Source organism: Urocampus carinirostris, chromosome 11 (assembly GCF_059441175.1).
Source record: "Urocampus carinirostris isolate Australia breed hairy pipefish chromosome 11, RoL_Ucar_1.0, whole genome shotgun sequence".
NCBI classification, from domain to species: domain Eukaryota; kingdom Metazoa; phylum Chordata; class Actinopteri; order Syngnathiformes; family Syngnathidae; genus Urocampus; species Urocampus carinirostris.
Genome location: NC_142359.1, coordinates 41,115,255 through 41,143,219, shown reverse-complemented (window position 1 = coordinate 41,143,219; position 27,965 = coordinate 41,115,255). Strand labels below are relative to the sequence as shown.

Genomic DNA, 27,965 nt, shown 5'->3' with positions numbered 1-27,965 from the left:
AAATTCACAACAATTTGTAAAAACTAACTATTGTTGCAGGAAACTCAGCAACATAGAATAGAATAGAATATACCTTTATTGTCATTGTTACAAAATGGGTAGAATATATTGTGACAACGAAATTGGACGTAGCACTCCTGTTTCACATTTTACATTGAGGATAAAAGAAAACAAAGAAGATAAAGGAACAAAGAAGATATAGGTAATAATTTACACAATATTTACACAAAGTGTGGGCATGTAGGATTTTACATACAGTTTTGGGATCGTATCAGTGCAATATGCGGTAGTGCAAAATAGGCAGCATTGTGCGAAGTGAGCATAGGCATGAATACAATTTTACGTCATTATGAGGTAGTGTGTTTGCAAGAGTTTCAGTTTTTTGTGCGGTGTGTGTTAAGGGTGTTGATGGCTCTGGGGAAGAAACTATCTCTGAGACTGTAGCGTCTGCCGGAAGGCAGCAGGTCAAAGAGGTGGTGGCCGGGGTGAGAAAAGTCCTTGATGATTTTTTCTGCCCTGCTGAGGTAGCGAGAGCAGGCAATGCAAAATGTAACTTGATTAAGGTTTTGGACATGTTTGCCACGTTTGGGAATGATGCTGCTCACTGTTATTCCATGGGTCACTCACAGCCTTTGTGTGACCACTTAGACCTGTGCAAGCCTAGAGGGAACGTTGATCTGGAGCAATTCATTTTTTCCTAGAAAAAAAGCCAAACAACTGTTGTGTTTTTGTGTAATGATGCATACGTGAAGTTCTCTGCATTAGAAAGAGCTTCAATGTGAGGAAGGGTGAGCAGGAGTGGCAGAGAAAAGGAGAGGCTAACACAGAAAAGGGTTGTGAGTATGAAGAGAACGTGAAGGGTGGGAGCGAGGAAATAAGGGGCCGCACTCACAGTTTGCCCAGTTTCTGGCAGAACTCCCAAGCATCGGGTCGGATCCTGCTGATGGAGTTGTGGCCGAGGTGGAGCTGCTGCAGAGTCAGCAAGCCATAGAGCCAACCTTTGCTCACCTCCGTCAGGTTGTTGAAGTCCAGCTGACTGCAAGCACAAAATCCACACTCGTATCCAAGGCTTCGATTAAAAAAGCCTGATCGATTTGACCAAGAGCTTACAGGACTTCCATGTTGCTGAGGCCCCAGAAGGCGCCGTCCATTAGGCGACTCAGGCTATTTCTTTGCATCTTCAGGGAGCGGAGGGCTTGGAGACCGTGGAACGTCAAGCCTTCGAGACGGCGAACACGATTCCGGCTTAGTTCCCTGTAACATAAGCCCATACTCTCTCTCTTACTCGTCTTTTAGAAGTGATCCGCATGTACAAGAGCGTTCTTCATTCGGGCCCTGGTGGTGTGGAATGCTCCGCCCTCTGAGTTTTGTCTGAAACTTTAGTGGAACTGTTAAAATCTAGGCTTATATTTTATATATTATGAATGACCTATGTTTCATGTTGACGATGTCTATTTATTGCAATATCCTTTTTGGCCTGGTCATGCTAGAAGGGGAATTACCGCATGTGTGGTCCCTTCTCAAGGTTTTTTCATTGTCCTCACCCTGTAGGTTTTAGATATGGGGATGGTGTAATAACAGTCTGTAGTCTGTGATCTTTGCAGCCTATTGAAAATTCTTGTGATTAAGGGCGATACAAATAAACATGACTTGACTTAGTTCCAAGATAAAGGTAGAACCTGCGGTTACAATATAAAATATGTTCTGGGGGATTGCTAAGCAATATTAAGCAGGAAAATACAAACTTATGGTAATGCACAGCTAATGCGTTCTGAACCCCCAGTACCCTCCACAAAAACTTAAAACAGGGCACTCAAATTGAATTTATCTGGTGGCCACCTGAGGTAGTGTGTGGGTGAGGTTGGGATAAAAAGACCCCACTCTTTTCAAAGATCGTTTTTTTTCCTACACCAAATAAGATCTAGAGATTACAATACAAAAATTCATTAGGTATTTGTATGAGTAGCAAATTTATCTATAATCAGCTAGGGCTGCAGTTAAGTGCCTCCTAGTGATAAAAATGTAATTCATTATATATACATACATACATATATATATATATATATATATATATATATATATATATATATATATATATTTAAATAATTAGCAAAAATACAAAAAAAAATACCAAATATAGATGTGAATTTTTTTTTAATACTTTTAGTTTGAGAAATGTCTATTCATTTTACATAACATGAGCCTCTCCTGGAGGGAGATGACATATTGTCTGCCATCTTCCTGCTACAGGTAACCTAAAAAAATAAAAAAAACCTGGCGAAAGGCTAAGCAAAAAGAAAGAAAGAAGAAAAACGGTGCTTTATGGTCACTTTGTGTCCTTTGCAGTTTTAATGCTTGAGATTTTTAGCAGTTGTTTTCTGTTGCATGACAAAATACTAAAGCTAGTTGTAGTGGTCAAAGAAATTGACAAAGTAGTTGCCTATCAACTTCATGTTCATCTCACTACCAACAGTATTTGTACCAACAGTTTATTTGAACCCTTTCAGTCTGGTTTCCGTCCGCGACAAAGGGCTGAAAATGTACTTTTTAAAATCCAAAACGATCTCCTCATTGGCGCTGATTCTGGTTTACTTTCCATTCTCATCCTCCTCTTAATAGCTTACCTATTCCCCTCAGGCCATATCCTCCAGAAATTCAATATTTCCTTCCAATGCTTCATGGATGACACCTAACTTTACCTGTCCTGCAAACCCAACTCGCTACGCCCACCACCCGACCTCAACTCCTGCCTTTCTGAAATAAAATCCTGGGTCACCGTCAACTTCTTAAAACAAAACAGCAATAAAACTGAACTCAGGCCCAGATGCACCCTCTCTAAAGTTGACTCCTTCTCTCTTTCCGTTGACAATTACTCAGTTTTCCCCTTCCCTCTGGTCAAGAGTCTGGGTGTCATCCTCGACAGCACACTCATTCTCATATTTATAACATCACCCGGTCAGCTTACTTTCACCTGAGCTTCATCAACCATCTCCGCCCCTCTCTCACCCCCCACACAACAGCCATTCTCGTCCATAGCCTTGTCACTTCACGCCTTGATTACTGCAATTCCCTCCTCTACGGTTTTCCTCAAAAGTCCCTCCATAAACTTCAGCTGGTCCATAACGCTGCTGAGCGCATCATTACCAAAACCCCCACTCGCCATCACATCTCCCCTGTCCTTAAGCAACTCCACCGGCTCCCAATCAACCATTGAATCAACTACAAAATTCTCCTCTAAACCTACGTGGCCAAACCTTGCCCCTCCCTACCTCTCCGACCTCATTCACATTGCCGCACCATCCCGCACGCTCAGATCATCCTCCTCCCTCCATCTCACTATACCCGCTGCCTGTCTCATGGGGGAGCAGATTTCAGCCGCTCTGCCCCCCAGCTCTTGAACTCGTTGTTGCCTGACCTTCGGAATTCTGCCACCGTGTCCACCTTCAATTCCGGACTAAAAACTCACCTCTTCAGACCTGCCTTTTCATGATCATCTGCCTCACATACCGCCCCTTTTAAACCTACTGTGGTTTTTTTTGCAGTGTATTACTTGCTTGTTTTTTTCTTGCCTAACTTTTGTTTGTTACTATATGTACAGTAACCTTAGGTGTCCTGAAAGGCGCTTCGAAGTACAATGTATTATTATAATTATTACTATGATTATAAATGATACACATTGTCCCTTTAATTTTCCTGTTGAGGCGGGGGCCTCAAGCCATCATCATCCCTGGGTTGTGACTTTGAAACTCCTGCCTTAAAATAACAAATAGTGCCTAGTAAGTGGTACTTATATGTAATATAAATTCATACGATTACATAACATTACAAATAAATACACAAGTACATCTAGGAATAGTTAAATTGTATTTGCTTTTGGTGTGACGTAACTTGAGCTGGTACAGGATAATTTTTGGGTGGATGCAGAGGGGGGAGACAGCAGTTTAAAATGAAAACTGATTTTAAAACATTCACTTTAGAGGATTGGCCGGCCCTTAGAAGCCTCTGTTGTTTTAATCTGGTTACAGACACGCAATTTGTGTGCCTACTTCTAGATTTTTTGATAATCCTAAACTTCATTTCAATGCACATTGGGTCTTTGCTTCTCCTTTTAGCCTCATTGCAAGCCTTGGGAGCCATAGCAAATAAATAACAGTAGATACAAATATAGTAACTTCTTGATAAGTGCAAGCTCTGTTTTCATTGTTTATGTAGGATTGTATCACTGACTCGTAAAGTCTTTATGAAACACAGATATTCTTAACTGAATGAAGAAAAATGCATTGTGGCATACAGTTCAGCCATTAGCACCGAGGCATTTTTTCAGCAGACCGGCATTTTATATGAGGTTGATCAATAGCAGACATGCTTGTTAGGGACTTAACGCACCTACACGGCATGTTTGATTTTTTAAAGTCTTCTGGCATGCCATATTAATTGTTATTGACGTCATATCGTGGGTGAAACAGGAGCAGAAAAATGATCTGTACTTCGGGATTTGCTGCAAAATGAAAAAAGAAGCTCACAGGTGTTGCAAGTTGGGCAACTGGAAAATTTTGGCTGGAATGGAGGAGAGACGGTTGCGGTTGAGTCGAAGAACTTGGAGCGTGCTGGAAAGGTTGCCGAAGCAGCCTGTCTCCAGAAGGGTGATGCGATTATTGTTCAGGTATCTGTGCGGGAGAAATTATGAGAATGGTAATCTCCATGATAAATTGAACAGACAACTTTTTTAAACGTTTGAATAAGAGCTGTCATGTGTTTATGTAACAAAGAAAAGAAAAAAAAAACATTCAATCTTTTTCCATTGTCGACACTGAGTTAATTGCATGTCATATCTAATCCCCAAAATTCATTTTGGTTTGCTCATTGTGTAAATCATTTCTGAAAGTTTTGTAAAGAGCTAGAGTGATGTTTTTCTCCATACAATATGTCAATAAAAATGAATTATTGATTTCTTTAAAAAATTTGGTAAAAAGATCGTTTGAATCAAAGATGGTGGGGAATTAGTTTTGAACACAATTGCCGTTAGCTATCAATATTATACACTAATGACATAAGTTGCTCATAGTGTCACTGGTGCTAAATCAGCTCCTTAAGTGGCATTTATATGGCAACAATTTATAGCGCTCGTACCTCCTGAACATTGCTATTGGCTAATGCTAATGCTAGCAATAGTATGAGTGGTAAAGGCTTCCTTTACTTTTGATCCATCATAACTACCGTACTTATTTGTATATTACGCACATTTTTTTTTATACAGGAGGTTATTGTATTATCGCAAAACATTCGTTTCAAACATATGTTTCGAACCCAGGTCCCAGCAGTGAGAGCGCGGAATTCTAACTCCTGAATCACTACAAGTGACAGATGAAAGGAAATTGGCTTTTATCCATTTTCTCATGTCACGGTACCAGAGACGAAAGCTAATTCAATTGTGCTAGTTGTCCATTTCACTTTTACATTGATAAATGAGTCACTTAAAATATGTGATAATGTGATAAAATCTGCTGCCTTTTTGTATGTCATCTATACCACTGGTGTTCCAGTGGTTAGAATTTGGAAATCTCACTAACGGGACCAGAGTTGAATTCCTATTGGATGCAAAGTTTGAGCTGAGAAAACGCAAAAACAAATTTCATTATGATTTCTAATTAAAAATGTGTGGTGCGCGTAATATAGTACACGAATATGCTCAGAAATTGTTGCATTAATGCCATTATTAACAACACTGACATCATTAATCTGCATCCATGAAAAACACTCACAAGTTCTTGAGAGGCAAAGGAGGAAAAGAGTTGGCCTTGATTTCCGCGATGTTGTTGTTGCTAAGGTCGAGCGTCTCCAGTGCAAGGAAAGGCCTGAGCTGGTCGGCTGCCATCTTGGAGAAGCGGTTGTTTGCTCTAAAAACACACACGCCATCGCACCAATAAATGACTGAAACGCCATGTATTTGTACGCGTGTCTCACATTCCTGCATACATAAACAGTGGAGATTCTCAATTAACAAAAAGTCTCAAAGGTTTACCACCCAAAGTTAGATCTTTTCGACAATATCCAGATGCTATAGCACAGGCATGTCCAAAGTCCGGAACGGGACCAGTTGTGGCCCATGCTCAAATTTTTAGCGGGCGGTAACCTTTGTCACAACATAAATAATATGGGGCCCGCCAGTAATGTTGACCGCAGGATAAAAAAAATTGTACAAGAAAAAAAAACATTTCACCAGATGACAGCAGTAACCCTTTGGCCACCTTATCCTTGACTTTCTGAGAGCATTTTGAATGTAAAAAAAAAAGGAAAGTTGACTGTGAGGACGTCGCGTCCAGGTCAAGTGGAAATTGGAGTATTTTTGTCACAAAAATCTGAAAAAAAAACACATCTGCCTAATTTGCCAAGAGACTGTAGCTCTTTTCAAATAATATAATATCAAGAGGCACTGCCAGACAAAACATGCTGACAACAAAAAGCTAACTGGAAACAAACCTTGTGAAAAGGTGAAGCAACTGGAAGCTGATTTAACAGCACGAGGTTGGGACGCTGAACGTTAAGCACTGTGCACCTTTCACGGAGGGTGAATTTATATAAGACTGTACAAAGAATGCCAGGCTGAATAGTTGTCCCTCACACATTTTCAGCTTACCAAATCTGGCTCGCTTTCTGAAGTTTGGACAGCCCTGCTAGAGCGCCAGACAGCCCATCTGTTTGGTGACGTGTTATTTTGTTTATAAGGTAATTATGAACAACGTATTAGGAAAAAAGTAACCTGCCAATTACTTGGCTGATGAATAGCATACCCTCAGTGAAAGCAGGCCTTGGCAGAGGCCTGCAATTTCCCGAACTGCACGCCTCCTAAATTGCAGTGCAGAGATGGCTTACAGTGCCCTCTTTGTGCATCCCACCCTGCTGCAAAGCCGGTGAAAGGGGGAGGCAGAAATTCCCTCCGATGCACCAGACTACAGGCTTCGTTTTCAGTATTCATGCTGGCCCCCCTCTACCTTTTGCCCCCCGTCCGACAGGTACACTTTACTGACTGCTGTTGGTTTTTCTGAATCTCTTTTTGGCCCAACAAAACACGGCAACAATTTCATAAGGTTAGTTTTACTAAAAATGTCCTGCATTCATATTTAACTTTGGTAATATTTCAATCAAGAGGGAATCAAGGAAGATGCCCCAATGTTTAGTTTAGGGCGGAAAATTACAGTTTCAATCAATTAATCCTTGGATTATTTTGTCCAGTAACTTGTTGAGGATTTCCTTATTTGCAGACGTGACAAATTTTGAAAATCGTGCTCCAGAAGAGTTTTCAGATTCTGAAAATATTTTTACATTTTTATGTTTAAAGTATTTCTTACACAATGTTAACACTGGTTACAACCAACTAGTGATCACATTTGGTATGGATTAAACTGTTTAATATTTATAAAAATCAACAGAATGTTAACAATAAACATTTTCAATAGAAAAATAAAACATTGCTCGAATTTGGGGAGATTTTCATATTTTAGCAAATTTGTGTTTTTTTTTTAATTTTGTATGAACTAGCAATGTAAACTACGAAAGATTCTTATTATTTGGTAGCTCTTGAATGTGATTCAAAAATGCTTTTGTTGAACTTCTGTATCATTGACTTACTATTATTAAATACCCGCAAACTTGATTTAAGTGACCGATTTTCAAATATTTTTTATGAGGACACAGGAGAAAGAAGAAAGTGTTATTTTGTCCAACTCCGCCCCCGCTCTTACCTCTATTTACTATATGCATCAAATACACATCGTCAAAAAACAAATACCTTGGGATTTTGTTAGAAGAGATAAAAACGTTGATTGTTTCATTTCTAACGTAAAAGACTGCCTCAGTAAATGAGAATACTGTGATAACGTTAATTAATTCCTGTACTGTAATTCAATTAAAAAATACCATACATTCTGGATTCATTACAAATTGACCAAAATATTTACTTTTAATGTTTTTATACTGTTGATTGTCTCGTAGGCTACTAGTATACTTTTTCATGAAATCCTAATATATTGAGATGGGATATTTGAGATTTTGCCATAAAAAAAAATAATACAGTAAATATTTGGAATATCTTAGTTGATATGTAATGTATCCAGAATGTATGATATATTTGATGAATTGCATTACAATAAAATGAATAACTTTATTATAATATTCTCATTTTCTGAAACAGTCCTTGAAAAGCAAGGCACACATGAGTGGTAAGAAGGAAAATGCACCAAGGTTTACTTTTCAATAAAAAAACTATTATTTTGATATTTAATTAATATTTTAGTTATTCTGATGATTAATATGACCATTACTTTGATAAAACATTTGAATATCTGTACAATATATACATTGCAAATCCAAAACAAACAAAAAAAAAAAACACGATTTTTTTTTTTTACTGTTTACAATCTGTGGATTTTATAATTTCTTAGAAAAGGATAACAACATCAAAATATAGAATGATCTATTAACTATCAAATGATTGATTAGTTGTTGCACCTCAAATTTTGGTTGTATTTTCCAATTTCTTTTCATTGCAACAGACGCATCTTTGCATTATGGCATCGTCACAGACCATTTGTGACAGGCAAACAAGGAGCCAAGGATCGATAGCAGCCCAAAGACTTTGGCTGTGGGGGCAAGGGTAAAATAAAACCCACCAAGGATAGGTCTCTGCTCCAAGTCTGAAATGAAGTGTGGAGCCGAGTGAAGATGAGCTGTTAATTAGTGACATGAGTAGGTTGAGTCTTATTCTTAAAAAAAAAATCAGATCGTTGTCACCAATAAAACTGCACAGGCCCATCCTTTGTTAGAAGATTTGCAAAGGGAATTGCACAAGAAAGGCCCCCGGTCTCTCACCAAAAGCACCACACACCACCTGTATCTCAGTTTTCATGTTCCCCAGTTGACTGGCCGCTGAAAGAAAGGAGGCCGGAGGGAAACAAGTCTTTCCAGTTTCAGTCAGGTGGTTTATCTACGTATTTTCTGCTTCAAACCTGGGAGACTTTTGACCCGGAAAATCAAAAAGGATTCCAGTGGATTTAGCAATATTGCATATATAATACTCACAGTCTCAATTTCCCCCCTTTTTTTCTTAAAACGACTTCCACTTGGGCTATAAAATGTAGTGTACCCCAACTGTGGTCACTCAGTTGTGACATCATTGCAGCCTCTGTCAGACTATATGCGTTGCTTCGACACGCTCGAATTAGCTTTTCTTTTTTTATCTGTCTTGGCGCCAAGGTTGACATTTGGACTGCCCCAGAGACAGGCCTTTTTACCATTTAATATAAATAAAATGTAATATTTTGATGAAATAAAAAATTGGTCACCCTTCACCCCCACCGTTGCCCCATTCCTCATACCTAATTTGGTTCCCCCTTAACAGTTTTATTAAAAGTAGGAGAAAACCAGATAGGCGTGGTGTAAAAAAAGGGCTCTCTGAACTCAGTTGGGCAGTTTAAACACAAAATAATCAGCTTTCAAATTTTTAAGGACACCTTAAACGACGTACCCCACCTAGATTTAATCTTGATGATGTATGTTTATTGTCTGTACAGCCCTTTGAGACTGCTTGTGATTAAGGACTATACAGATAAACATAAGTCGACTTGACACTGGCTGGTGGTGTCCTGCGGAATTTAATCAATGAAAGAAATGTGGCTTGGCCCAAAAAAGTAGAGGTCGACCAATTAGCAGCCCCGATATTTAGGAATTTGATGGATACAGGTATCGGCCTTTTACTTGTCCGACGCGCCGGTTATTAAGCACAACACATATAAACAGCAGGGCCGAGCCTTTTTCTCCCTCTCCTGCCTTCTGTCAATGACGCCACCCACCCTGCACCTTCTGATTGGATAACCGACCGGGGGCTGAGCAGCCAAAGCAGGAAGCTGTTCCCAATCTGCACTGTCCGCAGTACCAGCCTGCAGACTGGAGCGAAAGTTTGCGCTGTCATGAATATGTTTCACCATCGAAATTATTGTCTTTTTTCTTTGTCTTTTTTTTTTGTGACCACCCTTGACTGAAATGTCGAGGAACTATCGACGCACATATGAAAATAGACAACCCTAATTTCGACCCCACAGAATTAGACTCCGCAAACTCAGATTTTCCTCTGCTCCTCAGCGCTGTGCTACCGATACAACGAGAGTCGTGTTCGTAATCTGTAGGTGTTTAGCAGAAATATTGATTGCCGTGTTTAAATCAAAAAAGCGATTGTTGTCAATACTGTAGTTTATTAAGACATATTCATGCGAAAGTCACAAACACTGAAGGCGACCCAATGTAGCTAAACGCTATAATATTCACGAACCACGACTAGTTTATAGCCTTTGTAGCGTACTATAGTAGCCTTAGTGTAATGCATGTTTACTCTATGTAGTTGTTCACTGATTACTGTGACTAGAGCACCATTGTTCATTGGACCCTGGTTTTATTAGATTTCCCCGTGTAAACAAATATTTGAGATGAATTTAAAATCGGACTCCCCTATACTGTTTGCAAAGTAAGACACACTTCAAACCAATTGTGTTGAGTGATTTTGGTAGAGAACAGAAGAATACCACACTTATCAGTCATGTGAAAGTGAAAGATTAGTCATGTTGTTTTGAAATCTTAATTTATTAACTTTAAAAGGTTTCAAAGCACTATAAAGTGTTGTTTGAAATTGTAACAAATATTTTTTGTTTCTTTTTGCATTATTAAAAAATTCTTAAGCCAATATTTAGGCTTTCACAACAAATAAATATCAGCTCCAAACATCGGTTATCTGCATATTCCTAATACTAATAAGTGGAAAACCTATTGTCCGGAAAACATTGTATACGTTGACTCCAAACTTTTAGTTTTTAAATTTTTTCCACATTAAATCAACAGTAGAACTTCAAGTGATAAAATATGAAATTAAAAATTGTAAACTAGTTCACTAGCCGAGCCTTGTAGTTGTAAATGTTGCTGCAGCATTGTGTGTTGGGAATGTTTTATGACTTGAGGTTGCTTTTGCTAAAACTGTCGGTCTATGATTGTGCATGCTCATGCAGAAATGTGCAGTGGTGGAGAGAGTGTGTGTGTATGGTATTTCCTGTTGGAAAGAGAACTGAGTTTTGAGAAACCATCTGACGACTCTTACAGCAGTGGCCCCTGTAATGAAAACCAGGACTCGCAGTTAAAATGCTCCTCTTTGTGACGATTTTACGCCAATCAGCTTTGGGAATTTTTTTACAGAAGGTGAACGAGTTGTACCAATTGAGGAAAATCCTTACAAAGATCTTGTCCTAAGCTATTTTAAAAAAAAGGGATTACAGAATAACTTATAAAAAAAAATATGCACAGAACGTGTAGTGTTCTTCCCTACCATCATGCAGATATATTCCATTATATTACATGTGCCATGGATTTTGAGAAATTAATACTCAAAGTAGACGGTTTGACATCATATCCCCGACAGCTTTGATGTCAAAGAATAGCGGGACTCGTCGAAAAACAGACGGCGATTGTAGTAATATGTGAATGCATAGCGCTCATTTTTGTTTGGAGTAATAAAAACTTTGCTTACCGCGTTACTGACTGTTTTGTCAGCGTTGCTTAGATCATCAAATGCTGCGTACCTGCCAGAGTGCGTTCCTATTTTGCATTTGCCTCTTTTTAGGTATGTTTTCTGTTTGTGTTTTTTTTGCCGCATGTCTTGCTAATAATATAAAATTGTCCAGATAGCTCCCTTGTTTGCATGCAGGCTCCTGAGGGCTTCCAGCTTAGCTCCGTTAGCAGTCTGCTTGCTGGCTAGCCTGCCGTGGTAATTGTTTTTCCGCCCGGCTGTGATCGTGTTAAATCAACAGTAGAACTTCAAGTGATAAAATATTAAATTAAAAATTGGAAACTATATATATATATATATATATATATATATATAATATATTATTATTGTTGTTTTTGTCGCCCGGTTATCCCGGCTGCTTACCGCATGTTTTTGGTCAGCCAGCATCCCGTTTCTCCGCCAATCAATTCTTGTTAGCCATTCATGCAGCGAGCTAGCCTGCCTTATCTTGGCTGGTTTAGCCCCTGTTAGCTCTCTGTATGTTATTTTCACCAGTTGTCCCCATTTTGTCTGTAGTACCATTGCTGCACCCACTTGCAACAAAGCGCATAGTCATTCTCCACAAAAACTACCCAAAATTTGCTTAAAACACTCAAAACCTTTTTTGACTAATTAACATGTTGTGTATACAAACGCTCCCCTACTTACGACCATTCAACTTACGTAAAACTGTAGATACGAACATTTTTGGGGGATGTCGAAAAATATCCGGACATTGTTGTAAGTTAGATTTTGTATTTTTCAGAATACAGGACATTACTATAGTGCCTCTTTCCACCGCTACCGGCGTGTGGTGGCGCTGTGAGAGATCACCCAGCACCCTCCCCGAAGAAGAAATCCGGCTGCTCCTTCCTAGTACGTATGTAAACATACTACTGTACATGTACTGTACCTTGGGCGCGCAAAAAACTTTGACGTATTTATTGTTTAATATCTCGTGCATCCATTCAATATGGTTGGTCTAAAGTGTAAAGAAGAGGCTGGCTGTTTATTTTTAAATAAAAGTGGAATAAGAAAGCTTGATGCGGTTAAGAAAATGGTCAGAATGCTTTTTTCGGCCACTTTTTAGCACGGAAGAGGACCTCTTGAAGCGCATCTTCCAAAAGTAAGTTAAACTCAACTTTGTTTATTTTTATAGAGAATATTATTATATGACATGTTTATTTTCTTGTCCAAAAAAATACAGGTTACTTATACAAGCCTTGAATACCTATATAAACCTTAAACGTACAAAATATAGAACTTAAGCAACTTATGAACAAATTCAACTTATGAACGATCGTCCGTTCGTAAGTAAGGCAGTAGCTGTATATGTATATAGAGTGGCTTGCGAAACTATTTGAACTTTGTGACCTTTTGCCACATTTCAGACTTCAAACATTAAGATATAAAACTGTTTCTTGAAGCATCAACAATAAGTGGGACACAATCATAAAGTGGAACACTATTGGATATTTTAAACTTTTTTTAACAAATAAAAAATGAAAAAGTGGGCGTGCAAAATTATTCAGCCCCATTGACTTAATACTTTGTAGCACCACCTTTTGCTGCGATTACAGGTGCAAGTCGCTTGGGGTATGTCTATCAGTTTTGCCCATCGAGAAACTGATATTTTTGCCCATTCCTCCTTGCAAAACAGTTCGAGCTCAGTGAGGTTATATTGAAAGCGTTTGTGACAAGCAGTTTTCAGTTCCCTCCACAAATTCTCAATTGGTTTGAGGTCTGGACTTGGCCATTCTAACATCTTGATATGTTTTTTGGGTGAACCATTACATTGTGGCTTTTGCTTTATGTTTTGGATCATCGGACCTGTCTGGTGTGTTCCTGGTTCTTCATGATGCTCTCTGCGCTTTAAACAGACCTTTGAGACGATCACAGTGCATTTATACAGAAACCTGATTACACACAGGTGGATTCTGTTTATCATCGTTAGTCATTTAGATCAACATTGAATCTTTCAGAAATCCTCACTGAACTTCTGGACAGAGTTTGCTGTACTGAAAGTAAAGGAGCTGAATTTATGTCCGGATATATTTCGACATCCCCCAAAAAATGTTCGTAAGTATCGTTGTTCGTAACTCGAATGTTCGTAATCAGGGAAGTGTCTGTATATATATATATATATATATATATAAATATATATATATATAAATAGACGTAAGCTATAGAATAAGTGTATTTAAAGCCTAGATTTAAACATTTATCTTTATAGTCAAGTCTTGTTTATTTGTGACGCCCTTAATCACAAAGAGTCTCAAATGGCTTCACAGACCACAGATTGTCAACGCCCTATGTGTAGATCTGTGTGGAGGAGTGGGCCAAGATCCCTCCTACTGTGTGTGCAAACCTGGTGAAAGACTACAGGAAACTTTTGACCTCTGTAATAGCAAACAAAGGCTACTGTACCAAATATTAACATTCATTTCTGGATTTTTCTTTTTAGTTTATCTCTCTCACAGTGGACATGCGTCACGATGAAAATTTCAGACTCCTTTGGGAGAATGGCAAAATAGCTGGGTGTTCAAATACTTATTTTCTTCATGGTGTACATATATATACATACACACATACACATATATACACACATATACACACAGAGAGAGGGATAGAAAGAGAGAGAGAGAGAGAGAGAGAGAGAGAGTGGGATAGAGAGAGAGAGTGAGAGAGAGAGAGGGGGGTAGAGAGAGAGAGAGAGAGAGGAGAGAGAGCAATAAATATTTATAGATAGATAGATGTTGTGCAAAAATGATGTAATATTTTCTCACATTTCGTATGATTTAGAATTTGGGTAGCCTTTTAACATCGCGAGGACCGTCTGACCATCCTTTAACCTAGGATCTACAGGTCATTTGTAGCAACACGGTCTTGAAGATTTGGTAGACTCTCCATCAGTAAGTTTCTAGGAAGTTGTTCAATTAATTAAGATGATCACGAGGCAATGACTAGCATCTGAAATGAAATGAAATGATCTGCATTTATATAGCGCTTTTCAAGTCAATGACTTCCCAAAGCGCTTTACAATGTGATCCACATTTCCCAATAGCGGCCTTGCAGCCATGTAAGGCGCTAACCTGCTTATTGGGGGTATTAGGGGTTCAGTGTCTTACCCAAGGACACTTCGACATGTAACACAGGACGAGCCGGGATTCGAACTGGGATCCCTTGATCCCAAGACGAGCTCTCTACCTCCTGAGCTACTGCCGCCCCCTGCAGGGTTATTACTGTTTGTTTTTACGGCAAGTTGTGAGGTCAAGGATGTCGACGAGAACTGCCACTGTGTCTGACTGGATGTTTGAATTGGTGCTATTTGATACTCTCAGGTTTTTTTCCCCTTAACTACCTTCTCAACTCAGAGAAATTGAAGGAGGGAGAGAAATTCAGAAAAATGTTCCACTGGAGAGAAGAGAAAGATGGCGGGTGAGGGTGAATTCACTCTCAGGAAGAAGAGGGGGTGTCGTAAGAATGCCAGTGAGATTTTTATATTTTTGTTTCTCTGTGGTTGCGTTTGCATTTCATTTTGCTTCAACATATTTGAAAAGAATCATAGCTTTTCTAGATACTGCCAAATGCTAATACTTTAGGGTGGAGACTTCACCTTTCCTGCAAACCCAACTCGTTACTCCCTCCACCCGACCTTAATTCCTGCCTTTCTGAAATAAAATCATGGTTCACCGTGAACTTCTTCAAACTAAACAGCAATAAAACTGAACTACCTCTCATCGGCACCCTCTCTAAAGCTGACTCCTACTCGCTTTCTGTTGACAATTCCTCAGCACGCCTTGTTTACTGCAATTCCCTCCTCTACGGTCTACCTAAAAAGTCCCTCTATGAACTTCAGCAGGTCCATAACCCTGCTGCACGCGTCATCACCAAAACCCCTACTCGCCATCACATCACCCCTGTCCTTCAGCAACTCTACTGGCAATCAACCATAGAGTCAACTACAAAATCCTCCTCTACACCGACATGCCCATAACCTTGCCCTTCCCTACCTCCCCGACTTCCTTCACATTGCCGCACCATCCTGCACGCTCAGCTCATCCTTCTCCCTCCATCTTACTAGACCCGCTGCCTCCCAGCTCTGGAACTCATTGTTGCCTGAACTCCAAAACTCTGCCAAACTGTCCACCTTTAAATCCAGACCCAAAACCTACCTCTTAAGACTTGCCTTTTTTATAATCATCTGACTCACATACCGCCCCCCCTTTTAACTCTACTGTGTTTTTATTTGCTATTTATTACTTGGTTGTTTTATTCTTGTTCTATTATTGCTTTATTGCTGTTTGTTACTCTATGTACAGCGACCTCGGGTGTTCTGAAAGGCGCTTTGAAATAGAATGTATTATTATTATTATTATTCCTCTTATTTTATGCGAGTGTCCACAGTAGTCACAGTTATGTTTGGGGAAATTGTAGTTAAATCAAGATTGTGATTTGTTTATAAGAATTTGAGATATTTTATTTTTGCTTATCGCCCTTCAATAATAGCATGTGCCTATAAAAGATCTAACACATTTTTGGCACCATCAATATTATTCTAATATAATAAAATCAAATTCATTATGTGTGTCTTTTGTATAGAATAGCTAGATGTGGCATTTGTGCATCCAACATAAAACGATGATAAGTGAACGCCCCACGGCGGCCACAGAGTTTCATGTCAGGGCTTGAAGAGGCGTACTCCTCATCAAGCCACGAGAGAGAAGAGATACATTCTTCCCAAATAACTTCATGCTGGTTGGTTGGCTGAGACGTGCCAAAGAAAGCAAAGAAGATTGTTGAGGTTTTACAAAATAATATCGGCTGTTTTCCATGAAGTACATACTACGTGCTTCGTAGTCAGTGATAATAGACAAGGAAAGAAACAATCCAGACTAGAAGTACAACAAATAATCAATTAATTGGGATGTGATTTCAAAAATGAAACAAAAACTAGTTTGAGAAATAATAATCCGTTCAGATTTCTTTTAGGTTACAAATTTTATGAATCCTGGAATTTCAGCCACTTTCTCCAGCCGTCACCATTAACTGATGATTAATAAATTCAATTTGAATTGAAATTCCTAGCGCTCCTACTTACAATACTGATATCAAAAAAAGAGAAGCTTAAAATAAGCAAAGAATTGTGCCATTGTTAGCAGCACAGCGGCGCAGTGGTTAGCGCGTGTGCGGCACAGTTCTGAGATCGTGAGATCAAACCTCCGGTGTGGAGTTTGCATGTTCTCCCCGTGCTTGCGTGGGTTTCCTCCGGGCACTCCGGTTTCCTCCGGGCACTCCGGTTTCCTCCCACATTCCAAAAACATGCATTTCAGATTATTGGCCGGTTCAAATTGTCCCTAGGTGTGAATGTACGAGCGAGTTGTCTGTCCCTGTGTGCCCTGCGACTGGCTGGCAACCAGTTCAGGGTGTCCCCTGCCCACTGCCTGAAGATAGCTGGGATGGGCTCCAGCACCCCCACAACCCTACTGAGGATAAGCGGTGCAGATAATGGATGGATGGTGCCATTGTTTTTCAGTATTTTTGTTCTGTAAGCTATACTAATAAACATGACTTCATTCATAAAATTCATTCATAAAATAATAAAAAATATATATTATTAACAATAATTAAAACTGTTTTCTAGCAAAACAAAAAGAATAGTCAAAATAAGGAAAAAAATAATTTCCTGAAATAACATTATTTTTGGTTTTGCTATGTAACTGCATCATTGCAAAGAAATGGTACTTACTGAGACCATTTACAAATATGAAATGAAATGATCTGCATTTATATAGCGCTTTACTAGTCAATGAAAACTTCCCTAATTTTAACGGTGAAACCAGATGTTAGAATTCAAATGATTGTAATTGATTAAAACGTAGTGTATAATATTCACACCAAAAACAGACCTGGCACTGTGGGGTAAATATGTTTTAAAACATTTTACAGAAAAATATTTATTATGTTAGTTTCTTTTCTATGAAATCATTTTTTAACTTAGTTTCATGTGTTTTTTCTAACCCCAGCTCTTAAAGGTGCAGTGTGTATTATTTGACCACTCGATGGCACTGTATTGTTAAATGTGAACAACCAGTGCCAAATAAGCACGGTGTAGCAGCAAGACGCCAGACAAAAATGGCGCGACTACTAGATATGGATTCTGCTGTGTAAAAGTAAAATTTCTCAACCTATGAATATATATGAAAATTAACATTGGTATGATAGTTCATGTGTTTTTACATATTATTCAAATTAGTTTTTTTTTTACTAAATGAAGGTTTTTTTCGCACCACTAAGTTTTACACACCGTCCCTTTAAGATAGTTTTAATAATATGTTCCTTATAGTTGGGTACATGTTATATGTTACAATATTTTATAGAGGACTGTTGCCTGAAGGTGCGCCTTATAGCCCAATGGTCCCTTGTTTAAAAAAAAATCCATGAGAACAACGGTGACAATTATTTTTTTTTCCTTTTTTGCAATGTTACTGCCTGTATGTCTGCATGCTTATGGTAGTTTAGTCGAAAATGATTGTCATTAAGTTTTTCCCATCCTTTTTGCAGGCTAAACCAGCAGTCGAAGCTACGAAAATAACATTTCCATTGGCATTTTTTCGTGTTGGAAATCTGCCTGGGAACTAACTGGGCCAAAAACGTTTTTACTTACAGAACCAGCGTGGTGATGTTTGACGCATACGGCCCCAAATCAGGTAGGGAGTCCAGTTCGTTGTGGTTCAGCTTGCTGTGAAGGGGAAAAGAAGGCAGTTCAAAATAAAACTGACACGAGTAGTTTTCTTTGCAAGCCACCACTTACATTTCGGTCACATGTGGAAGGTAGGAAAACAAGGAGAGCAGAAGAGAAAAAAAACATCAGGGAAAAGTTTGGACTACATTTGTCAAACAAGTGAGATCTCTCTTTTTTTCCTAATTCCTCTCTTTCCCTCTTTCTGTCTTTTTTCTCTCTTTCTTTCGCACTCCCTTTTTTAGTTTCTCTTTCTGATGCTCACTCCTTTTCTCCCTGTCTTTTTTTCTTCTCTCATTATTTTGATTTTTCTCGATCGTTCTCACTTTCTCTACTTCTTTCTTCTTCCTTATCTTTCTTTTTCTCTTTTTTCTTTCCTTCTTTTGCTCTCTCCTTTCCATCTCCACTTTTCTATTGCGCTCTCTCAAGTTCAATCACTCTTTCTGTTTTTCTGTCTCTAACTCTCTCTCTCTGATGCTGTCTCCCTTATTCTTGTTATTTTTATCTCTCTCTCTCTCTCTCTCTCTCTCTTTCCTTCTCTCTCTTTCTCTTTTTTTCCTTCCTCTCTCATTCTTTCTCTTAAACCTACTGGTCTGGCCTCCATAAGATTTTTTTTAGCATGTGGCCCCCAGCTAAGATTACTTGGACACCCCTGGTACAGACTAAAGCTTGTGTTAAAACAAAAGACACTAATTTATTCTAATTTTTATTCAATTTACTTTTTGAAGAATCTTTCATTAAAATTAAAAGTAATTTGTTTTTCATTTTGAATGAATAACCTTATTTTAATGCTAGCATCTAAATCAGTGATGCGAATCACTAAAGTAACTAGCATGACAATATGCTGAATGCAGGCCGGCGCGTTCCGGAAACGGTAAAAATATGCCTTATGCCCTATCATAGTAATGCTACACTAGCAGAAGTGAGGTTAGAAGCTAAGAAAATTTGATTTAAATTAATACAACAAAAGTATTTAATCGTGTGTATAATACTCACTCGTATATGACGTGCACCCCTAGATTTTTGTATTAAAAATCAAGATAACATTTTCTTTTACTTTTTCTCAGCTTAGGGGATGCGTAGTGTGAATCGAAAGAAAGCTCAATAATGTATTTTATATGACAAAGTCATAGAAAACCCTCATAGTTCTTTTCTTTTCAATATTTGATACAATAAGAAAGCATTTTTATATATATGAAATGAAATTATCTGCATTTATATAGCGCTTTTCAAGTCAATGACTTTCCAAAGCGCTTTACAATGTGCTCCACATTTCCCAACAGCGGCCTTGCAGCCATGTAAGGGGCTAACCTGCCTATTGGGGGTATTAGGGGTTCAGTGTCTTACCCAAGGACACTTAGACATGTAACACGGACGGGTCGGGATTCGAACTGGGATCCCTTGATCCCAAGACGAGCGCTCTACCCCCTGAGCTACTAAATCTTTGTGCCCAGGCATACACCACCTCGTGTTAGCGAGTCCACCCCCTCTCAGATTCCCGCAGCCGGGAATCGGAGAAGAGGTTAGCTCCGGTAGCTACATGTTGCTCCAGGTAGCTCTACGTTAGCGTCCGGGATGCTAGACGTGAGCCATGTTACCGTAAAACACAACAAACTGCACTTCCTGTGCGCTTTGTTTTTCACCAGCACAGCCAGTTTGTCTGTCTTATTTGGTATAGAGAGTTCACATTTACCATGATTACGGACAGCACCGAAGACTTATGACGCCGCTAGCCTGCTACACCGTGCATCCACAATAGGCCCCCCTCATCACGCCGGCGCGAGAATTATTCAGGGCAAGTTGATTCTGGCAGCGCCAATAGACTTTTGTTTGAAATGGTACTTAGTCTCCATCTTGCGGTGGAATTTTTTTTTACGATTTTAATTTTTTACAATTTTTTTAAGGGGAAGCCCGTAGTTTTTGTGATCCAACCGTAACACCATAGTGGGTTCAAGAAAACCGTACTCATTACGGCAAAACCGTAGTACTTGGCAGGTATGAACTACCGTATTTTCCGCACTATAAGGCGCACCTAAAAGCCTTTATTTTTTTCAAAAGCTGACCATGCGCCTTGTAATACAGTGCACCTTATTTATGGATCAATCAAGTCGCAAAGTCTTCCAACTAACTTGCAGCCGCCGACTAGATTTTCCCCCGAACGCCAAGTAGTCCGCGGTGTATGCTGGGATTTATTTACCGACGTTTCATTGGCTAACCAATGTGTCAATCATCATTTGAATCGATCACTATTGGCTAAAGTTATTCGGAGGTCAAGGGGCGGATCCTTTTTATCGTTTACAGGCTGGCATAAGCTTAAGCCGCAAAACAAAGCCTGCAATTGGCCGAAAAAGATGTGTCAATCATCAGTTGAATCGATCACTATTGGCTAAAGTTATTCGGAGGTCAAGGGGCGGATCCTTTTTATCATTTACAGGCTGGCATAGGCTTAAGCGGCAAAACAAAGCCTGCAATTGGCCGAAAAAGATGAATGTGAATAGCACGTGGTTGACGGCATACAGAAAGCATTTTTTACTATTCTGTATTTGTAAATATTTTATTCTCCTGGATTTACTAGACTCACGGATATAAGAGGACCATGGCTGCACATTATTATTGAACACAACGACTTTGGTGAGCTACTCCGGCTATATATTTTCCCTGTATCTTGTTTCAGACTGAACTCGATATTTCTGTGATAAGCGGTGCAGATAATGGATGGAATGGAGTGTCTATTTTTAAATTAAACTCAATTCCAAGTGTTTATTGTCATATGCACAGTAAAGTTGCAAGCGAAAAAGAAAATAGAAACTAAGGAATGGTTGGCATTTCTTGAATCCCAAGACTTTAACCTTCCGAATGATGGAACGATGCATTTGAGTGACATCGTACTGACACCGCATCCGCACGTGTTCTCGACACGTATTTGCGTCTTTGCAAGCTTTCGGAATGTTAAGGGGGTAATAAGTTTGACTGAACTATCCGACTGTTTTGTCGACGTTCCCATTGTAGCGCCTTATAATCCGGTGCGTCTTATGTATGTCAAATATAGGACCATTATAGGGGTGCGCCCTATAACCCGGTGCGCCTTATAGTGCGGAAAATACGGTACTCTAAAACAGCCACATACTAAAAAAAATGTGTACCCAAAATATATTTAAACATTGATAATGATTTGATTATATAGAAAATAAAGATGCATGTACTCATAAAAAAACTAGGAATAAAACACTTTTAAACCAATTACCGTACCTCCCAGTAGGAGAAGGAAAAAAAAAGCAACAAACTCACAATAAAATTAAATGTAGTCCCCCTCAACCACAATTGAGATGGCGCCGATTGACTGGACCGAAAAAGAGAAAGATCGAGCAGGGCAACTACAGTTAAGGAGTGTTATCTACCCTCCGTTTTTCTTATTCTTAGCATTAGTTTGCCATGATAAAGCCCCGCAACCCACTGAAAATGGGTATGCGACCTACTGTTGAGTCCAGACCCACCAGTTTAGAAACACTAGTCCAGTGGTTAGGATTCGAGACTCCACCGCCGCCATCCACGTTTGATTCACATTACATCCAATGTTTTGCGACTCTGGTCAGTGATATTTTTTGTCAATCGTGTCATTGCAAAAATGTGGTAATATAAAACGTTGTTATTTTTGGGTAAAAAGAAAATAAGGCGCTATACACGAATAGATATGGTATGTTAATCGAAAAAAATTCAATCTCGCCCTGGCCAGGTTCAATTTATGTAACCTTCAAAAAAACTCTCAGAGGTCATTTTTAAAGAAATCAATTGAAGCCACCTGGTTGCCATTTTTAGCTTTGAACGCTGTTCCATGAGATCTTGTTTTTTTGGAGGGCTAAATTCCTCTCAGGCTAACCTAAGCTTTTCTTGGCCGCAAGTCAGAGGGAAGCGCGAGTCTTACTTACTTTTCTTTGTGGCCTTGTTTTGAAGAGGCGCCTGAAAACCCAAGACACACAGTGTGCCAAGCGTGCTTACAATAAAGCCGTGGAGTTATTGAGTCAAAATCAACGCCGTGGTGCCAGACTCGGCTTCCTCATCTGGAATCTATCAAGTTACACTAGAAGAAGGGTCTTCAATCTTTTTCTTTTTCTAATTAGCGCAAAGGGCACGCAGTTTGATATACATTTCTAAAATAGTAACTTAGCTAGATGGCATGCTAAATAGCTAAAAAGGTAGCTTGATAGCAGGGTTGGGTAGGGTTACTTTAATTGGATTACTTTCAAATTACTTTTTGATTACTCCAATACCAAATATGCTAATAAAAGACAAAAGAAACTAAATATGAATAGAATTACAACACGTGGAAAGCTTTCTCTCCTGGCTTTGATCTCTTTAATCTCCGGCAAAACTAACATAAAATGCAACAGAAACAAAATGAAAATAAATCCAAACAGATTGCCAACATCATTTCTGCCGTTCCATGTATTCCGTTACTCCCCAAGCCTGCAAAAAATTTAGTAATTTTATTCACATTTAGTTTCTTTTGTCTTTTATTAGCGTATTTGGTATTGGAGTAATCCAAAAGTAATTGAAAGTAATCAAGTTAAAGTAACCCTACCCAACCCTGCTTGATAGTCATCTATCTAGATAGGCAAACAGGTAGAAAACTAACAGGGAGCTAGATAGCTAGCTTAAAGAGTGAAAAGCCATCTAAATAGCCAGATACAAAGCTAAAAACAAAACTAAATATCTAGCTAAAAATGAGGCCAAATTTCATTTTTATATTATAACTAGCAAAAAGGTAAAATGTTATCTAGATACCATGCAAAAATATGAAAAGCTTGATAGATAGCTTGCTAAAAAAAAAAAGTAGATTGAACGTTAGCTAGATAGATAAACAGGTACAAAACTAAAAGGGAGCTAGAAAGCTAGCTAAACGGGTAAAATCCATCTAATTAGCCAGATAGAGAGCTAGTTAGAAAGGAGGCCAAAATCTTGCTTGATAACTAGCAAAAAAGGTAAAATGCTTGCGATCAAATGTAAAAAGATAGCTAGATAGCTTGCCAAATAGCTAAAATGGTAGCTTGATAGTTAGCTAGAAAGGTTTACAGGTAAAAAACTAAAATGGAGCAAGACAGCTTAAATAAACAGATAGAAAGCTAAAGACAAAGCTAGAAAACTAGCTAAAAAGGAGGCCAAAATTTAGCTGAATAACTAGCAAAAAAGGTGAAATGTTAGCTAGATAGCATGCAAAAGAAACATAAAAGCGAGCAGGATAACTTGCTAAATACGTAAAAAGGTAGGAAGATAGCTAGCAACAAAGCTAAAAGGCTAGCCGTATAGCCAGCTAAGAATAACTGCACATGTTTTGTTATTTTCTTTATAAAACCCCAAAATTGGAATTTAGTTTTATGTATTTCCTATAAAACAGACCAACAAAAATATTAATAAATAAATGTTTTTGATACACAAATATACACAAATACCCCTCTACTCTTATTTAATAACTTGGATGCACTGGTCAATGACGTTAGCTGTGTATGCTAATATATTGTATCCTGAGTGCCATCAAATCTCTAATTGACTGGAACCAAAAGCTGCTCCAATTGTATATTATTTTTTATTTTAGCTACAGTAGCTACATTGAGTATATGTTGCATGACTCGAAATGGCTAATTTCCGATTCCCTGCAGAATCTCATCCCCCTTCAATCAAATTCGCACTTGTACATCGGGGGTGAGGGGGTTGGGGTCATTGAGTAACAAAGATAGAAAACAAAAATAATTTGTTATTACCTAAATAATTTTTTTAAATCCACGATGACCATGTTATTACCAGGTTAATTATCAAAAAATATGGTTTGACGGAATCAATTAACCAATAAAATAATAATTTCACTAGAAAATCACAATGACCTAGCACTGGTGAGCTATTATCAGAAAAGGTCAGTGGACACCTAAACTGTCCTTGGGGGACACCCTGGTGCCCATCAGCACAAAGTTGGAGACCCGTGCACAAGAAGGAGGGAGAAACTTAGTGATATATTCACAGTGTCGGGAAAAGCGAAACTTTCACAGTTTTGTGGCACCTCGGTTTAAATTCAGGCAGCTGTTAAAACAAAGAGTGTGATTGTGTTTTGTTGTTTTGGTTCCAGGACCAGAGACCAGATGGGAAAAGTGCTCGATTAAGACAAACCCAAGGTAACTTCGACACTTCCACTTCCTTCACAAAGTATGTTAGATAACATTGCGAAAAGGCGCAACTCTGCATTCTTATCAGAAGCTGAGAAGTGAATGAAGGAGTTACACCTCAGTTGAAATAGCTGTCGTTATCGCACACCAGTGTTGGGCACCTTACTCCAAAAAGTAATTAGTTATAGTTACTCACTACCTTTTCCAAAAAGTAACATAGTTACTCTATAGTAAAAGTAAGGCTACCACTTCCTGTGGTGTGTCTCGGGCAAGTAATAGTTACATAAGTATATTAAAGGTCGACCGATTTTCGGGCGGGCCGATAATCGGCACGATATTTGGCGTATATCGGTATTTCAATATTATGAAGCCGATACTAAGCACCACACCAATCAAAAGCAAGCCCCAAACCCCCCTGCATACATACATACACATATGTCATCATATTATATTGGTAATTGCACTCTTTTTCCTTTAAATTCTATGTGTATTTGTGCACTGAATGGGGCATCTTTGAATCTTATTGACACTCTGTGTAAATTAATATTTTTTATGTATTGTTTTTCTTCCCGACCAATGCAAACCCTTAGTTGTATTTTTGAGATGTGCAACAACACAATAATTATTTTACACATTTTTAAATGAATCATAGTTGTTATTTTTTTAAATCTTCGTTAAAATACATGTAGGATTACAAATCTTCCAATTCCATCTTCTCCACAAAAAGTAAATTATTTAATTGGGCATTAATCGTGAACTTACAATGTCACATTTAAATGTCTCCCCTCACCCCTTGCTCCTATTTTATTGCAGACTAATCGTCCATGCCCCTACTTAATCATTTACCATGGCTCTGGTGTTGCTAAATCAGCAGAAATAATAGGGTGCTGGAAAACAAAAGGGCCCCGCGAGTTTAAGGGCTTTAAGATGTGATGGGGAGCCACTCATAAATTAGCATGCCAGAGTGAAAAGACTTTTCCCACCCCCACGAACAGCCTTGATGACGAGGCGACTTCGGTCTGTTTTCTCTGGCAAAATGTAAAAGTTTCCACAGCAGCCTCTTCTAGACCTGAAGAATTCAAATGGAGGAGTTTTTTTGGACTCGGACGTCCAGTTAAATGTAACCAAATGCCGGCAATTAAAAACGACCAGGCTTCAGGCAGATCAATAGAGTCTGTTAACATGAATTATCTCTAGTCAAGTGTATTTGCTATTTTGGCTTTGCTCGAGTGAGGAAAAATGTTTATGATTAATGGAAATAATAAGTGAACTAAACTTTTTCCAAATTCAACTACAAACGCAAATTTTGTCTTTTTTTACTCCTACAATATTTTTCAGTATGACCAAAACTATCTGCTCATTCATGCCATAACGTATAAAAACGTTTTCAGAATATTGTCCCTGAGTGCTTAAACGTAGAACATGTTTAAAAAAAAAAGTTATTAAGCAGGGGTCTCAAACTCATGAGCTTGACATAATTGTTCGCCATCTTGCTGCTAATGGTACAAAAAAAGTTCTGGCAAAAGGCTGGGCAAAAATAAAAACGTTGTTTTGAGGTCATTTTGAGTCTCTGTAGTTCTCATTATAACTTGTGATTTGTAACACTCATTTTAGGTTGCACAACAGGATACTAGAACATGCAGTGGTCCTTTTACCTTTCTCATTAAGGCGGGGGGCCTCAAAGTATCATCCTGAGGGCCGCAAATGGCACACTGGCCGTGACTTTAAGACCCCAGTTATAAGGGCTTTGCTGCTATTAATCAGTAAGTATAAAGCCTCATGGAATGATTCCAGTATGAAAAACCACCACTGGATGGCAGAAATGGCATTCATCAGATCTTTTTCAACAAACTTAGTTTTTTGCTTTTTGTATCAATTGTGTGACACCGTATGGCAGTGTGGAGGCAGCCCATGCGCCAAGTATGCGCAGTGTGGTGATAAAAACGAAGCTATAAGCAGACAGTTCACGCTTCAAAGCTTTATTCTTTCTAAAAAGATGCTGAAGTCCCTTCGTCATTGTCGGGACAAAGAGGGATGATGTTTCGTGCAAGTCTGCGATAGCCATGACGACCCGTTTATGGAAAGTTTGTTTATATATTCGAGGTATCACAAATATATTTAAAAAGCACCGAAGTGAAATTTCTGTTTGAAATGCATTGTTTCACACAAAGCTGTTGTTCTCAGAAAATTTTGGGGAAACGAGTATTTTCAAGAAAATTCGTGAGTGTTGTCTACGGCACAATGGTCAAGGCTATAAGCATACTTTTTTTTCTGAAGAAAAATAAGGGTTCAAGCTTTCTTTTAGTGTCTCCTGTGCCTATGTAACCACAGAGCTTTAGTTAATAAATGTTTTCACGTTTTCTTAAGTTCTCCAAACAGAGAGGTCTAAAATTGGGTTGTATTCAGCATTTCCAAGATGGAACCAATTCAGTCCAATAAATAGTTGTGAGATATACATCGTCTAATATAGCCACCCCCCTACCAAAAAGGCGTTTGATGTGAGTTTAAAATTTAAAATCTCACCAAAGGCACTCTTATTACTGCTGTAAAGAAAATACAAATAAACCTCTGTTGAAAATACTCATAGATTCATAAAAGGTTGCAAGAGATGTGCAAGTTAAGCCAATTCCCCAATCTTTGCTCCTAGTGTGGTTTGCAAGTCGGCCACTTTTCACTGGGAGAGGAATCTGGACCTTCTCTATGCCAAACTTGGGTCCACCTCTCATGGTAACTGTATAAAACTCCCACAAAAATAGTATATTTAGAAGTGGAGAGAAAAAAAATACTTACACGTGAACGGCCCATTCAGGAAGCGACTTTGGCATTTTCCCCCTTTTCAGTAGACTGCAGTCCACTACTAGATCCCCAAAACAAGAGCAAGGAGCAGGACACGTCCTCGCGTCTCCACAATGTGTTGTTCCCAAAGATAAGAAAAACACCACGGAGCACGCAAGAATGCGCGCTTGCGTGGATAAAAACATTTTATTTTAACGGCCCAAAACAAGACACCCCCAATTTTTTTATGTTTCTCCTCGTGCAATAAATCATCAAAATAGTTGGAAAAATCAAGTATATCCTTTTAAATCCTCTTCTGTGTTGTTGTACTGGTAAAAATGTTGAGTAGTGAAAGAAAAGCGTTAATCTTGCACTTGCCCATTCCTTCCATGGAAACTTTTCTCTCGGGATTGTTCATTTTATCGCACTGTGTGAATTGTGAGGTACACGGGCGCATGAACCTCAAGCGATGGGAGTAGGGGCGGGGGCAAGTATTGTAAAGAATTGTGGGTAATGTAGTCTAAACGTGTCCGCCTAAGTCCACCATTAATATGTACTGTATAGAGCAGGGGTTAGTAACCTTTTTGGTCTGGAGTGCCACTTTCAAATTTTCATGTAAATCAGTGGGCCACATAAAGATTAATGACTCGCACAACATTTTTTATGATCCAACAGAGCTGTAATTTTACACCAGTCCAAATATACAACATGA

The 27,965-nt window shown here is 38.7% G+C and overlaps 1 protein-coding gene across 2 annotated transcripts in view; it reads right to left on the bottom strand.

The window, feature by feature from the left end:
* Positions 1–27,723, bottom strand: part of lrig3 (leucine-rich repeats and immunoglobulin-like domains 3) — a 50,609-nt gene extending 22,886 nt beyond the window's left edge. For both annotated transcript variants that reach the window (XM_088347680.1, XM_088347681.1), the window contains exons 1-6: positions 27,269–27,723; positions 18,252–18,326; positions 5,763–5,897; positions 4,524–4,667; positions 1,111–1,254; positions 893–1,036 (exon numbers count right to left, since the gene is read on the bottom strand). In XM_088347680.1, the coding sequence (XP_088203806.1) occupies positions 893–1,036; positions 1,111–1,254; positions 4,524–4,667; positions 5,763–5,897; positions 18,252–18,326; positions 27,269–27,459 (833 nt within the window). In that variant the 5' untranslated portion in view covers positions 27,460–27,723. The remainder of the gene's footprint in view (positions 1–892; positions 1,037–1,110; positions 1,255–4,523; positions 4,668–5,762; positions 5,898–18,251; positions 18,327–27,268) is intronic.
* Between the last annotated feature and the right edge of the window lie 242 nt (positions 27,724–27,965).